At 45.1% G+C, this 15,691-nt stretch overlaps 1 protein-coding gene across 4 annotated transcripts in view; it reads left to right on the top strand.

The window, feature by feature from the left end:
- The first annotated feature begins 12,719 nt into the window (after positions 1 to 12,719).
- TAPT1 (transmembrane anterior posterior transformation 1) overlaps positions 12,720 to 15,691 on the top strand; it is a 237,882-nt gene continuing 234,910 nt past the window's right edge. For 3 of the 4 annotated variants that reach the window (XM_070948705.1, XM_070948704.1, XM_070948703.1), the window contains exon 1: positions 12,720 to 12,995. In XM_070948705.1, coding sequence (XP_070804806.1) covers positions 12,798 to 12,995 — 198 coding nt within the window. In that variant the 5' untranslated portion in view covers positions 12,720 to 12,797. The remainder of the gene's footprint in view (positions 12,996 to 15,691) is intronic. The other variant, XM_070948707.1, reaches the window with a different exon arrangement.

The raw sequence follows: 15,691 nt of genomic DNA, 5'->3' as shown, positions 1-15,691 counted from the left end.
CGAAAGGATTGTTCTGGTCATATTATTTGGAAATGGAGAAGTTGAAGGTACCTGAAATTCCTAGTCATGTAACAAATACCTTTGTCAAATTAGCCGAAGACATAGCCCATACCCTGAATGTATCAAATTGTTTTGTTTGTGGAGGAACTAACATGGGAGAAAAATGGCCATGGGAAGCCCAGGAATTAAATTATTCCAAAGTCTTAGAAATGGATTATAAGGGTAATCTGTCATATAATAAGGGTAAGGATGGAGACTGGACCTTGACTACTAGTTTGGTAGGGAATGTTTGTTTTCAGAGGAAAATTGTGCCAGGCTGTTATCAGGTAGGAAACCTCATATGTACCGGAAAATGGGAAAGTAAGGTATGGTGGTCAGGAGCAAATGCCACAGAGGGAACCGATGAAATGGCCTTGTTTAAAGTAAACGGGTTATCCTTTTTAAAGGATCCAGATAATCAGACCCTTGAATGGCTGGCTCCTGTTGGGCTATACTGGATATGTGGTAAGATGGCATATGGGGTCCTACCTAAATCCTGGTGTGGAGCCTGTGTCTTGGGATTAATTAGGCCCGGATTCTTTTTGCTTCCCCTTAAAACCCGACAGGTGTTAGGTGTCCCGGTATATGATGAGGTGGGAAACTTGAGACAAAGAAGGCATGTAGATACATCAGCAATAGGAAAAGTTAGGGTTGGAGGTAACCAGCGTAGTTGGGGGAGTGAAGAATGGCCTGCAGAGCGAATTATTGAGGTTTATGGACCGGCTACATGGGCGGAGGATGGCATGTATGGCTATCGGACCCCTATATACATTCTGAACCATTTAATTCGTCTGCAAGCGGTGGTTGAAATCATTACCAACGAAACTGTAAAAGGTCTTACTCAATTAGCTAGGGAAAGTGTCAAATCACGGACATATATTATGCAAAATAGATTAGCCTTAGATTATTTGTTAGCTAAAGAAGGAGGGGTATGTGGAAAGTTTAATTTGACTAACTGCTGTATAGAAGTTGATGAAAGCGGAAAAGTTATTAAGGAAATAACAGACAAAATGGTTAAAATAGCTCATGTGCCAGTCCAGACTTGGAAAGGCCTTAATTTACAGGATATGTTTTCAGGATGGTGGCCAAAGTTACCTGGCCTGCAGGCCATTTTTGACCTGGTAGGATTAATAGCTGCAGGGTGTATTTTTCTCCCATGTATTTTACCTCTGTTTGTTAAAACTATCTCTAAAAGTCTATCCTTGCTGGTGGAACGTAAGACTACTGCTCAGGTGATGGCTATGTGGGATTATAAAAGGCTCCAGCAGGAAGAGGACTTAGAGGTGTGACTCGTCTGGTTATCTCAGATGAGTCACAAAGGGGGGGTATGAGCCAGGCTAAGATTCGATATTGGGATAAAACTCAAATATTAGAAATCCAAATCTTTGGTCAAGGCAGAAGTGCCTCTTCCGTGCCAAGGTGCTGAATTGACAAACGGTATTTGACGTAGGTACAGCATTGTAAAAGGGCAAACTGACCCTAAACGGATACATCCTGTTGTTTACTGTTTATTACACCCCAAATGTCATGTATATCCTAGAGAAGAAAAACTGCTTCCCTTACTGTCCTCTTTACTGCTCTTAAGGCGCCTTTGAGCCCCTTAACTCCTCTTTTATTATGTCTTGAGCTCCGGAGCTGAGAACCTGAGCCTGTGGGAACCAGGCTGTTATGTCTTTCCTAGAGATAGATTAAAGGGTAACTTCTACGTGTGAAATGTTGCACTCTTCGTAATAACTTTGTCTTTATACTGTATAAATATCTGGTTGAAATCAGCCATCACCGTTCAGACTTTTCGCTGTCTTTGGACTGTTTGAACCTTGCGCAAATAAACTCTTTCCTGCACTGAAGAGCTTGTTCTAGACCGTCATTTTTCCTGTAACAACTCGATAGTAGTTAGTTTTGTCCGTCACAGAGTCTGAATGGCCACCTCACCCCCTTATATCCCCTGTGGGGTGTGGCCCAATGATTCAGCTTAATCTCTGGCATGCCTCCTTTTCTGTTGCGTGAGCTTGTCTCTCCAATGCTGGCGTGGATCCAGCCAAGACTTATCTCTTTCACTGTCCAACTGTGAGGAGATACCTGGCTCCTGGCCAATCTCTTCTCCTATGGGAGACACCTGAGGCATTGCCAGAGAGAAGGGTCCTGGAGAGGGAGGCCTGGCCAACTCCTCTCCTTCATGTTCGGAGCCTTCTCCCTCCGATAAATCAGCCTCGGGGGTCGGAGCCACAACACTACCCTGTCCTGGAGAGACAGGGGGAAAGAGAGGGACCCCTCGGTTGGCCGAGAGGAACGGGCAAGTTCCTCGGGGCCGGAGGATTACCCTCTGCATTGGCGGCGGCTCAGCGGCAGTCATGGCAGCTGCCTTGAGGCTGTGGCAACCAGGAAAAGTGATGTGCAGGAGGAAGAAGCGAAGAAATAGAGCAAACTGTTTGGAAGCCGGGTAAGTGATTTAACCCAGGCGGGAACAGCACTTAAAAATGGATTTCAAAAAGAGAGCCCCTAGCCTTAACAGCAGCTACAGACTGTGGGGGCAAGAAGATTTAAAAAGTTATTTGCTGGAGGAAGACACCCATCTATGAATTACCCTTATTATTGAATGCCATGGAATGGCTGTTAGTAGGAAATTGTAAACTTTGAAACTTTTTGTCATTGAAATGGATTACTTTTGGAGAGATAAAGAGGGAAGAGGTGGTAAGCAGAAATTTTTTGAAGCAACCGGGAAAGCTCAGCAGAGAATTACAGCTAAAATGGAGTCATGCCGTGAAGAAGTGAAAGTTTAAACCTGTGGATTGCTTTTGAATTAACTCAGACACAATGTATCTTGTTACCTAAATTGGTTTATTATGAAAACAATTAAGGAGCTCTAACTTTGGGGATTTTTAACTTGTTTATTGGTGGTATTAAGGAAAGAAAGAAGAAATAAGAAACAAGATGGAACAATTTAAACTATCTAAGTAGATGTGGCAGAGGAAGCTAAAATGGTTGCCTGTTAAGAAGAAGTGAAAGTGAAAATTGTGGACTGCTTGCTATTTAAAGGAGAAACTTTGACTCTTGCTTTCTCAATTGGATTATTTTGAAGGAAAACTAAAAAAGTTTGATTTTAGATGTACTTATTTTGTTTTTAGACTACCTATGGATAGTTGGAAAAAAGGAATTAACTGGTCAATTAAAACTGTTGATTAAAGGCGAGGCAACAAAAGGAAAGGGCATAGAAATGGAAGAGGACATGACAATATCACATAGGGAACAAAAAAGAACTAAACTCTTTAGTCTTTATAACTTTACTGATATTGGAATTGAAAAGAAGGGGGAAAAAAATTGGGTAGCAAGATGGAAAATATTACATTCTGATTAAAATGGATGTAAATGTTTTTTATGTAATTGATGTTTAAATAATATAAGGAGGAGATTTCCTCTTCCTTCTTTTACTTTCTTTTTTAATTTTTTCTCTTTCTTTTTAATTATTTATTTTATTATTCTTTCATTTTATTCCTCCCTTTTTTCTGTTCCTTTGTGGAATTCTTTTTTTTTATCCTTTTTGCCATACCTTTATCTTTTTTTAAAAAAAAATTAATTTTTTATTATTCCCTTTTCCCTTTCTCTTTCCTTTTTTACTTTTCATTACTGTTATTAAGAGAAGTGATTTTTAAAGTGGGAAAAATCTGATTTTCGAAAAACTATAAGAAACATGAAGAGTATGAATTTTTGATTACTAACAAGAATTATTGATAGATTTAATTATTACAGAAATTTGCTTTTTTAAAGGGTCTAAAATATTGGTTTTTTTTTACAGAAAATAAGAAAATGTTAATGGAGCCTTTATTAACAAGAATTGTTTATAGATTTTAATTATTTTCAAAGCGAGAAATGTTATTATAGAAAAACTATAAGAAATTTGAAGACTATGAAAGAACCTTTTAAGTATTAATAAGAGCTTTAATGGTTATAGAAAATTGATTTTAAAGTGGATTACAATGTTGTTGTTGGTTTTTTTTTTCCTCTTTAAAGTAAATAAGAGAATGGGAACAAATTTTTTGAATATTAATAAGATTTGCTTATAGATTTTACAATTATGGTAAATTGTTATTGATCAGATGATTAAAGTTAAATTGTGAATTAGTTACATATAAGGTTAGGAATGGCGGAAAGCATCCCTGGAGAATAGATGATTAGGCTGTGAACCAGCCCAAAATAAACTTAGGAGGAGCGGAGGAGATAAATGCTGGAGAGCAGTTAGAGCCAAACTGTGAACCAGTTAAATATAAGGTAAGGAGTGGAGGAAAGCACCACTGGAAAACAGCTAACTAAGCTGTGAACCAGCCAAAAATAAACCTAGGAGGAGTGGAGGAGACAATGCTGGGGACCAGTTAAAATCAACTGTAACCAGTTAAATATGAGGTAAGGAGTGGAGGAAAGCACCACTGGAAAACAGCTAATTATGCTGTGAACCAGCCAAAAATAAACTTAAAAGGAGTGGAGGAGATTAATGCTGGAGAACAGTTAGAGCCAAACTGTGAACCAGTTAAATATAGGGTAAGGAGTGGAGGAAAGCACCACTGGAAAACAGCTGAAAAGCCGTTATCCAGATAAAAATAAACCTAGGAGGAGTGAAGGAGAAAATGTTGGAAAGCAGTTAAAACCAAACTGTGATCCAGACAACAAATAAGGTTAGGAGTGGAGGAACATCCCTGGAAACCAGTTAATTAAGCTGCAATCTAGCCAAAATAAAATTAAGAGGAATGAAGGAGATATCTTTGAAGAATAGTTACTGATTTTGAAATGTTTTTTAAGAGAGGAATAAAATATTATATGTTGATTATTAGATGTGATTTAAAAGAAACTGACTTGATTTGGGTCTTTGAAGTAAGGAGAATATATGAAATACTGATTGTTAAAATGATAAATGAATATTATAAAGAGCTGTTTAGATTTGAAGTTTAAGATTTAGGGTGATTACGTAATAGAATGTTAAATGTTAGAATAAGATGTTAGATTGAATGACAAAAATTGGGTTTAGATTTGGGTTTTTTTTTTCATTTTTTTAAAAGATGTTAATTGATGAAATTTGGAATTTATACTTATTTTACAATGGACCAAACCTTTGCTCTAAAAAGATGTTGTTTTATGTTTTATGTGAAAAATAAATAAATAAAATTTCAAAAAAACCAAAAACAACAACAAAATGAGATTGGTCTATAATTATCAACTAGGCTGGAGTCATCCTTTTTGAAGATAGGGATGACTGTGGCTAGTGACCATAAATTTGGTAAGGAGCTGGTTCTGAAAGATATTTTGTAGGTTATACTAAGTGGTTCTGCTACGGTGGTTGAGAGCTTCTTTAGGAAGTAGGCACATAATCCACCAGGGCCAATCGATAGAGATGGTTTTAGGTTGTATAGTGCCTTTTCAACAGCATCTTCTGTGAAATCGACATGTTGTAAATTGTTGTGAGTAGTTGTGGTACGACTGGGAAATGAGGGGCATGAGCCATTGCTGTTTACAAAGACTGAACTGAAGAATATGTTGAAGAGGTTGGCCTTAATGGTTTCATCATTACCGTCTTTCCTGTTTAGTCCTTAGTTCCAGGTTGGATATAACTTTTTAACAAGTACCATCCATTGCTTCTTGTTTTGCCCTCAAACTCCCTGATCTCTGTGACTATCCCTCAAACAGCTGGAAGACAACTATCACGTCATGCAAATCCTTGTTTTCTCAAGGGATTTTGAAAATAAATAAAAAGCAAAACAAACAAAAAATGTCTTTTAAAAAATTATAAAAGGACATTCTTGTAGGCCTCCACTTCACCTTTTTTTTCTCCAGCAACTAAATGACACTTGAATGTGTTTATCTTGATGTGAAATACTGATGGAATTGCTCTCATTCTATAAGAAAAACAGTTTACATTTCTTGTGAAAACAACTATGAAGACATAAGAATATTTTGTAATGTGAGTTAAAGTAGAACATGTGATATCTTGTTGTCATGAAGCTCCTATGCAAATGCAATCTGCATTGTTTGTGCAATGAAGTTATGACCCTGGTTGATGCCATATTTATTTTGAAAGCAACTCCTGGAACGAACAAACTTGGACCCAACCTGTACCACCACTGCTGGCCCAACTCCGCAGTCACCTCATGGACTGCTCGCTGGCCTGACCTGGCCACTGCTGCCACCTCATGTCCTGCCTGCTGGCCTGACCCAACCCCGCCACCACTGCTGTTGCCACCTCATGGCCGAAGTGGCCTGCCTGCTGCTCTGGCAGTGCCTTGCATACCACAATGAAATTTAGTGCTCTTCACAATGGGGGAGATGGGGTCCCCTCCTCCTCCTGGAGCCCATTATGATGTGGAGCCATAATACGACTCTGCCCCACTTGCCCCTGGCAACAGCAGTGGCAATGATGCGGGTCAAGACAGTGGGCAGGCTGAGGTGGCCGTGGCTGCAGCAGGGGTTGGGTCAGCTGGCAGGCCATGTGTCAGGGTTCCAAGTAACATCCCCAACAGAATCAAAACTCCAAGGCAGACATTTTCCTCAAAGCTTGAATTTATTAGAGATGTCATATTGGCACATCTGGAAAAATTATTTTCACTTTTGAAAAAGGTCCTAGGAACTTCGGTCCTAGGTTCTTGCTAGGCAATTTTAGCTTAAGATATTTGGTTGATAGGTATACACGATCTCCCACCTGAAAGGGGGGTTGGAGAGATCGGTTCCTATCTGCCTGCTTCTTATATGCCTCTGCTGCCTCAGCTAGCGCTTGTTTAGTATTCTCCCAAACCAGCTTTAGTGATTCCATCTATTCGGCCAGGGTCATGGATGATGGCGGCTCTAGTAGCAGCTTGGGCATGGGGACAAATTCTGTGCCACTAGTGACCTGCAAAGGGGTCAGTGCAGTGCTACTGTGCACTGCATTATTGTAAGTCACCTCTGCAAAAGGCAGCAAATCCGACCAGTTATCTTGTTGATAGTCCCATAGCATCTCAGGTACTGCTCCATCATGGTGTTCACATGTCCCATGGCTCCATTAATGCTCAGATGGAAAGCTGAGCTAAGCCTCTAGGTCGATCCGATGGACTTCAGGAACTCTCTCCAGACCTTAGTGGTGAACTGAACCCTATGGGGCACTCTGTGTAGCTAGTATATTTGCTTTATAAACATCTTGGCCAATTTCCTGGCTGAGGGCAATCTTGAGCAAGCAGTGAAGTGGGCTTGTTTCAAGAATAAGTCAATCATGGTCCAAATGACCATATTCCCGTTGCTTTCTGGGAGTTTGACTATAAAGTCCATGGCAATTTTCTCTCAGGGACACCAGGGGTTGGTTTTGTAGCGGCACCTCCTATTTTCAGCAGCTCTGTTAGGGGTAGGGCTACTTCAGCAAAAGCTGGAATGAACTGCCTGTAAAAGTTTGCAAACCCCAGGAAGCTTTGGAGTTGCTTGCAGGTGTGTGGAGTTTGCCAATCCAGTACTGCTTTTACTTTTCCTAGGTCCATCTTGACTCTGTCATTTGACACTTGGTAGCCCAGGTAATCTAGGGCAGTTTTATGAAACTCACATTTGGACAGCTTTGCATAGAGCTTCGCGGCTAGGAGCTTTTTCAGAACCTGCTGCACTAGTTTAATGTGTTCTTCGAGTGTCTCATTGAATATGAGAATGTCATCAGGTAAACTAGGACACTTTGTACAGGTGCTCATACAGCACCTCATTCATTAGCTGCATGAATATGGCAGGGGCTCCCGGAAGCCCGAACAGTAATAGGCTTCTCTCAGGTCTACCTTGGTGAACACTTCGCCCTTCTCTAAGTGACTTAGCATGTCTTTCATGAGGGGGAGATGGTAGGTCTTCTCTATGCACACGGTGTTAATTGCACAGAAGTCCACACAGAGCCTCACTCCCATCACTTACCATCGGCTCCTCTTCAGTGGCCTTGCTGCTCTCGCTGGTGGGTGCCTGGAGAGGATTCCAGAGTTGGAGTTCCTCCCCTTTTTGAAGATGGGGGAGGAACCTCAACAGCTTGAGTTTTCCTTTGTCCAGCGGTCTCCACTGAGTTTTCTTCACTTTAGTACCCGCTGGAGTCCGGACTTGGGGGCCGGGGGTCGGTGCCAAGCACTCTGATGCCCAGTGGCCTTGCTGGCCACACCTGAAGCACTTGATTGTGGTTGTGAGGGTCGGCTTTGGGTCCTCAACCTGTTTTGCGGGGGCTCGGTGTCCCAGGGATCGCTTAGTGGGTTTTTCCAGAGTAGGTTTCCAGTGAGGATGGATCTTGAGGTCCATGGCCACTGCCATCTGGTACCAATACTGCAGTCAGGGACCTCTCTGAAGGCACAAGCTTGCCCAAGGTCTCGTTGAATTGGTGAATGAAGAGGCTGTGATGACCCGGGGCGTGAGCACGAAGGCAACACAGCCAGAGAACCAGTATGAATCCCTTTATTAGAACCAACTTTTACGGCCTGGAGAAAAGCTCTCTCACAAACCTGAAGATACTCCAGTCCCAATGCTGTAAACAGCATGACTGTAATCAATCACTCCAGCAGGGCAAGATAATGAGTCCCAGACGGGAAGAATAATCCCAGCAAGACAAGATAGGCACACAATAGCACAGCAGTAATTCAAACAGTCAGGAGGGAATGCCAGAAATGCAGGCCACAACTCTCAACACCAGATTAATTCAGCATTTGTTCCCGACAAATGCCCCTCCCAACTTCCTCTCTTTTAAACTCCATCCCCAGGTGTGTCTTGTGAAGGGAATTGGGGCCCTTTCCTTCCTCGTAACCCTTGCAACCCACGTTGCTCTCTTCTGCATTCTTCCCTTGTGCCCTAGGATGAGGAGGGGGTGGACCTTGGTCTTCATCTGAACCCGCTCTCCTTTGTTCTACCTCTCCCCTGCTCTGCCCAACCTGACTTTGCCCCTCCCCAGTTTCCCCCACAGCCAATGGAGCCATTCTCTCGCTCTCTGTCAGTTGTTCGTCTTCCATCTCAGATTCAGACTACAACGGGAGCATGACAGAGGCGTTCTGGCCAGTCTCTTAATTTTCCTGCCACTCTTCGGAATTCCCAAACTCCTTTGCGGGTTGAATTCTCTGCTTCAGGTCTTTGACCTTGGCCTTAGCTTCTTCCCTCTGGGCTGTATCCTCAAATAGGGTCTGTAGCAGCTGCATGAATTTGTCGCTGTCCTCTAGTTCTGGGGCTCCTTCAATTTGCAATTGGGCTATCCATTCAGCTGCTTCTCCCTCCATCATATTGTCCGCAATTGCCAAAATTATCTCCTGATCTGTTTGGTATTGATCCCCATAGAGGTCGAGGTGGGACCAAATCCAGTTCAGGAAGTAGGCCAGCTTCTCTGGGGTTCCGTCATAAGTAGCTCTGAACTGTGGGGGAGGGGCGGCTGCTGGTATTGGCTGTGGAACAGGGACTGGCTGAAGAACTGGGGCTAGCATCCACTGGCACTGCATCCACCCCTGGCTGGGGTAAAATGCCCATCTAGGGGGAATTTGGTCTGCAGGGGGCAGTCAGATGGGTGGCTGGCAAGGAGGGGTATTCAGCCTTGGAAACCCTGGCATCTCCCCCCACACTCCTGGACTGGACTGGCCCAGAGGCCCCACTTGCTGGCTGGCAACAGCTCCCATTGGAGCAGTCATCCCAGTAGACTGGACCTGGAGAGAAAGGTTCAGGCGCAATCCTCTTTGCGCTGAGTGGAACAAGGCAGACGCTCGACTCTGGATGGTCATGCTTCCTTAGCCTGGGAAGGTGAACATGGGCTGAGCCAAAGCCCAGCCGGGCAGGCTGCTTGGAGGGAGTTGAGCGATGCTGCCCATGCTGAGCTGGCCGAATCTCTCTGGGAGGCCAGCTAATGATTGGCTTTGAGACAGCGATGGGGGACCCCACTCCCTTGACTCGCTGAGCTCGAGGGGTCTCGTTGCTCTCCACTTGAAAACTGTGGTGTGCTCTACCTGGCCCGATGCAATCTGGGGTTCCTGGAGTGTCACCCCGCTAGCCAACTCTTGTGGTGGTGGGATTCCCGCAGGCTTGCCCCATTGGGAAGGAGCCAGCTGCGTGATCTGCCAGGGCACCAGCCCTTTGGGCTGGGTGCCCGGCTGACACTTTGCCTCCGCCTTGGCCATCACCCTTGCCAAGGAGAAGTATATAGTTTCGAGGACCACCTCTGAACTAGCCCCAGTAGCTCCTTCCATGGTTGCTGTCTTCTCCTCATCTTCCCTTAGTCTTTGTGCTATCCGGTAGACCAGGAATGCACCCAGGGCTCAGGACCCCAGACAGCAGCCCCGCAGATTGGGGAGATGATTGGTAGCTTAAAAAAGAGATTCAGGTTAATGTCAAGGTTCCAAGTAACACCCCCAACAGAATCAAAACTCCAAGGCAGACATTTTCCTCAAAGCTTGAATTTATTAGAAATGTCATATTGGCACATCTGGGAAAAACCAAATCTGAAAGCTCCGGGTTTTGCCCACCCAAAGTCAAAGTTCTTTCCCCTGCATCCACATATACATCACATGTTCTAATCAGGTCACCGTCCCAACTGCAGTTGACTTTCAGTCACGCCTCCCCAGGTGCAGGCTGAATGTCCTTGACTCCCAAGGGGAAAATGTTGTTATGACTAGACACCCCACACTGTCTCCACCGCCTCCCTCCCATTCCCATAGCTTGCCCATCCTCTGCTGTGGCAGCCCTGAAGACTCCAATTAAAGGTGGCTCCAGGGCTGACACCATGAGGTGGCTGTGGTGAATGCGGCAGGTCAGTGTCTCAGGGTGGAGAGCAGGTCGCGCATCTCCCCAAGCGATCAAGACATGCCGAGCTGCACCAACAAAGGCCAGAGGTAGCAGCCTGTTTCCTGCTGCAAAAAACTTTTAAAAACCACTGACTGTCAGGCAGTGAGACCCAGCAAGAGATGAGGCGCCAGAGAATCAGACCCGGCTGCTTCTCTCTGCCACAGTGCTTCCCGGACACAGCTTACAGCTCTGATCCTGAAGCAATGGGAGGAGAGGGCTGCCTTGAGCGCAAATGTACTGCAGCGAAGGGGGAATGCTGTTGCTACACAGAGGGGCACTTCGCTCCTGCACTAAGGCTCCGGCCATTGCCACCACTGCTTTGGCCTGCCTGCACTGCCCCACCTTGCCATGAGTAACAAGGTTGGCCATACCCACTCAGTCACATGTCCCCCTTCAGACACGCCTACCCAGCTAGTCATTAGGGAGAACCGGTTGTTAAATTACTTGAATCGCATCACTGATCCAAGCCCTTTCTCCCCATGGCAACATATAAACCTCCCAAATACAGGGGCTGCCCTATTTCCCACTTTCTCCCTCCAGTAATGGTAGTGGGAATGACCTTGGGGGACAGGGGGAAGGGCCATAGCCAGGGCAATAATCAGTTAAGCTGCAGCTGAGCCTGCAGAAAGAATGGGGGTGCCATCTCAGAAGGCACCATCCTTAGTTTCTTGGACTGGAGAGGTGACAAGGAGGGGGAGGAGATATACTTTCAGACTTGTGACATTCTGTCATATTAATAAAGTAGAATAAAATAGATAGTGCTTCTTGTCTGGACTACCTTTCAGGAAGGCAGCGTGGGTTTTGCTGCCTGCTTATATAGAGTAGCTGGCCCTTCCATATGGGTGTGAAGAGTATTTTTCTCCTTCGTGGTTCAAGCCCAAAATGATTCTAATCAAAGGATGTTCAAAACTGTCAAGGCAGTTTGTAGGGAGCAACCCCACATTCACCATCATTGAAAATGTTGAATAATGAACCATCTGCAAGCAAACCACCAAATTCAAGAAAAGTCAACTCCAAAATTCAATCCTGAGCCACAGATAATCTCTATTGAACCCAGGGATGCCCTGTCTTCAAAAGACAGCCACACCTCGGATTTGTACAAGGGCACCTCAATGAGGGCCATTCTTTCTCACCAGAGCCCTGGTGGCGCAGCAGACTAAAGCACTGTTATTAACACCAGCTGCCTGCAATTACTGCAAGTTCAAATCTCATCAGGCTCAAGGTTGACTCAGCCTTCCATCCTTTCTAAGGTAGGTAAAATGAGGACCTGGATTGTGGGGGCAATAAGCTTTGTATAAATATACAAAAGTATGAAGGCTATTGCTTAACGCATTGCAAGCTTCCCTGAGTCTCCGGAGAAGGGCGGCATATAAATCAAATTTAAAAAAAAATCTATTTTCTCAACCCCGTCCTGATGTTTCAATGTGCTGATGCCAAAGTTACTTTGTGCTGCCCACTATGAGCCAAAATCTTTCTCCCTATGGGCTACAATAAAGTCACACCTCTTAAAGTGCCTGTGGACTTAGGCACTGAAACTGCATTCCAGACTTCAGAATGCAATATAGGAATAAAAGATGTTAAATGCAGGCACATCCTGAGGGCCGTAGAAAAGCTGTGCAAAGGCGCTGGGGCCATTTCATTAGGAAACGGCTGGATGAAACACAAAGGAACAGGTTAACGCAGAGTTTCTTAGCCTTACGTTCAGGGAACGCTGCCTGGGACTTCCGGCCCCACCTCCCGAGTGGCGAGGCGTCACCAGGGAAACAGTCGGCTAGGCAGCGCAGCCAAGATGGCGGCCAAGGCAGCTCGTTGCTCACGCGCGCGGGAGAGATGCGCCCTGCTGGTGCGCTCCGTGTCGCGCGGAGATGACGTCCTCTGGGGTGGAGGCTGCTTCCCTTCACCACCAGGAGCCGTCGCCGCCGCCGCCGTTGCGCGCGCGAAGATGGCGAGCCTGGCCGAGCCGGCCCCGGGTGGCGGGGATGGTGGCGGCGGGGTCGGACCCCGCCGGGGCTCCCCGCCGGAGCCCTTACCACTACTGCTGCAGGCGGAGGACGGGCAGCCGCGACAGAGCAGCTTCGCCAGCGGCGGCGATGGACAGTCTCAGCCCCATACCGAAACGCTGGGCTTCTACGAGAGCGACCGACACCGCAAACAACAGCAGCGCCGCGCGCTCTCGGGTGAGATTCCATTGTGGACCCCTAAACATGTGCAGAGTGCCTCTTTGGAGTTTCATACCTGTGGAAAGCTTGGGAGGGGAGTGCAGAAAAGGAGGAGAAAATTTGGGAGAAGGAAGAGCGGAGAAAGCCCCATTTGCACCCTAACCTCTGTTCTGTTGGGTCCCAACGTCCCATGAAGGGTTTTCTTCCTCTACCCGCTTCTTCCAAAGGTGGTTTCGTTTTTGCAAGCTGTGGTGCTAAAGTTTTGCACCGAGGTAGGGTGGATTTAGGAATACCAACACTGGCAAAGATACCTCTTTTTCCCCTTGATGTCCAAAAAAGGACTCCTGAATGCTTTTTCCATAACAAGTGTGCTGGAGTCTCAGGGTGCCTGAATTTGGCCCTCACCATGTTCACATTTCGTCCCTTTGGCTCATGAAAGACCTCCCTAAGTTATTTTGGGGGATCTATTTTAGGCATCCAAGTTTGAAAAAGGAGGCTCAGATCTCGGTCTTAATCTGTTTTCCGGGATAGGTTCCTGCTTTATATGTAAAACTTGGACAAGGGCATATCAATATAAAATTAGCTTTACTTTTGCCCAGGAACCATAGGTAAAGAATCATCCAATGCTATGAAATATATTCTTGCCATTGGACTTGAGTGCATAGGACTGCTTTCTTGCTAGGCAATAGCTTAAGTATGTCTAGCCACTTAATTGGATGTACATTTTAAGTGTTATAATAAAGTACAGCCTAGTAGATGTTGGATCCACTATTTTTTTTTCTTGTGAAGATTGTAGGAGGAGAGCTGTGATAATCATCTGTGGCAAAAAAAATAAGGAGTATAACGGTTGCGTTGGAGAAAGGTGCCCTTTCTCTGTTAAGGTCTTTCTCGCTTACTTTTTTCTTTGGCAGGGTAGGTCCTTGTTACCCAGCTGCAATATCAGCTTGATGTTTTCAGGGTCTTCTGAGGCCAGGTAAAATGTAAGGATTCTGAAAAGAGAATTGACTCATCAATAGTAAGGGGAAATGATCTGGACACATAATATGTATCTGACTTGTCCTCCTTCCTGCCAAATTTCAGAGTTGAGGAAGGTAGACAAAAGACTGTTCCCAACAGCCTCATTTCACCTACAGTGCTAAGAAGACTAAATGCTGTGGGATTATCTGGAACAGGTTTTTCCTCTGAATGGTCAACCTGTAAATGCCGCTTTTGTAGATAGAAAATCTAGTGTGCTGTTCTTCCAAGCAATCAACTCCCAAATGTCTCACTTTTTCTTAATGTGTGAAAACGTCAACCAAAACTTCCTTGTTGGAACTTTTGTTCTATATTCATTGCTGAAGAATAATTTTAATTGATTTTAATGATTATTGTCTGGTTGCACTTACATCCATCATTATGAAATGTATCCAGCTCCCCTCCAGTGTTTGACTCAGTTCAGTTTGCTTACCATCCAAATCGTTCCACAAAGGATGTTATTTCCTCTATTCTCCATCTGAGCTTGGCACACTTAGAGGAAAGAAATATACATATGCATATGCAAATATTGTTTGTTGATTTTAATTTGGCATTTCATATGATCATTCCTCAGCATTTAGAAGATAAACTGGATCTTTTAGGCTACATTACCCCTTTGTGTAAGTAGATTCTTGATTTTCTCACTGATAGACCCCAGTATGTGCAAGTTGGAACTAATATGTTCTTGAGCACAGGTTCTCCTCAGGGCTGTGTCCTAAATCCTCTGTTGTTCACCCTGTTGATCCATGATTGTTGTGCAAGGTTTGCTACCAATCATATTATGAAGCATGTGAACGATACAACAGTGGTGGTCCTTATTCAGGATGATAATGAGGGTGATTTCCGGGAGGAGGTAGAACAGGGGTGTCAAACTCAATTTCATTGAGGGTGCATCAGGATTGTGGTTGACTTCAGGGGGCGGGGTGTGTGTGGTCATGGTGGGCGTGGCCATGGTGGCCATGGGCAGGTCCCACTGCTGCTGTGCTCGCTCTCCTTGGCCAGGTTGCTCATGATGTGTATGGGAGGGCAAAATGTGTAGGTCAGAGGGAGGCCCACTCCATCTCCTTATGAGGAGACCTGGCTTTGTAACCAAAGCATCCTCAGTGATAGGGTGGGAGACCACCAGGAGAGGTCAGGAGGGGACAAGGGGATGGCAAAAGGCAGCAGGGCTGCTAGTGGCCAAGTGCTAAGGCAGGATTTACCCTCACTCACTCATTATAATCCTTCCTTCCCTCCCCCCTCCCCTCTTTTTCCTCTTCTTTCTTTCTTCTTCCTTCCCCTTTTTCCTTCTTTTTCCTTCCTTGCTCTCTTCCCCTCTTTCCTTGACCTGTTTTCCCCACTGGAAATAGCTGTTTGCAACACACAAGGAGGGGATACTTTCCTAAGAGCTCACAATTCAAGAATACCAATATGCACATGAGGTATCTCATGGAAGGCGATGGGGGGCTTAGTGATAGAACAGGCCCTCAAGGCCTTCCTGACCCACTAAGATACCTCATGCTTCTCTCTCCCTTCCTGCCACAAGGACTCACTTACCTTGCAAACATCTATCTCCTCTCTTTGCTTCTCTGTTTCTTTGCCTTTGCTTTGAGGAAGGGAGAGGAGAGTTGGCTGGGAAGTGCTTTTTGCACCAAGAATGGATGCTCTTGGGTGCTATAATATCGCACAGATTCAGGTACCCATCCTCTTTTGCAGAGTCA

Source organism: Pituophis catenifer, unplaced genomic scaffold, assembly GCF_029215685.1.
Source record: "Pituophis catenifer annectens isolate HBS135680 unplaced genomic scaffold, rPitCat1.0.hap2 SCAF_8, whole genome shotgun sequence".
Taxonomy (NCBI): Eukaryota; Metazoa; Chordata; class Lepidosauria; order Squamata; family Colubridae; genus Pituophis; species Pituophis catenifer.
This window is presented reverse-complemented; position numbering and strand designations above follow the sequence as displayed.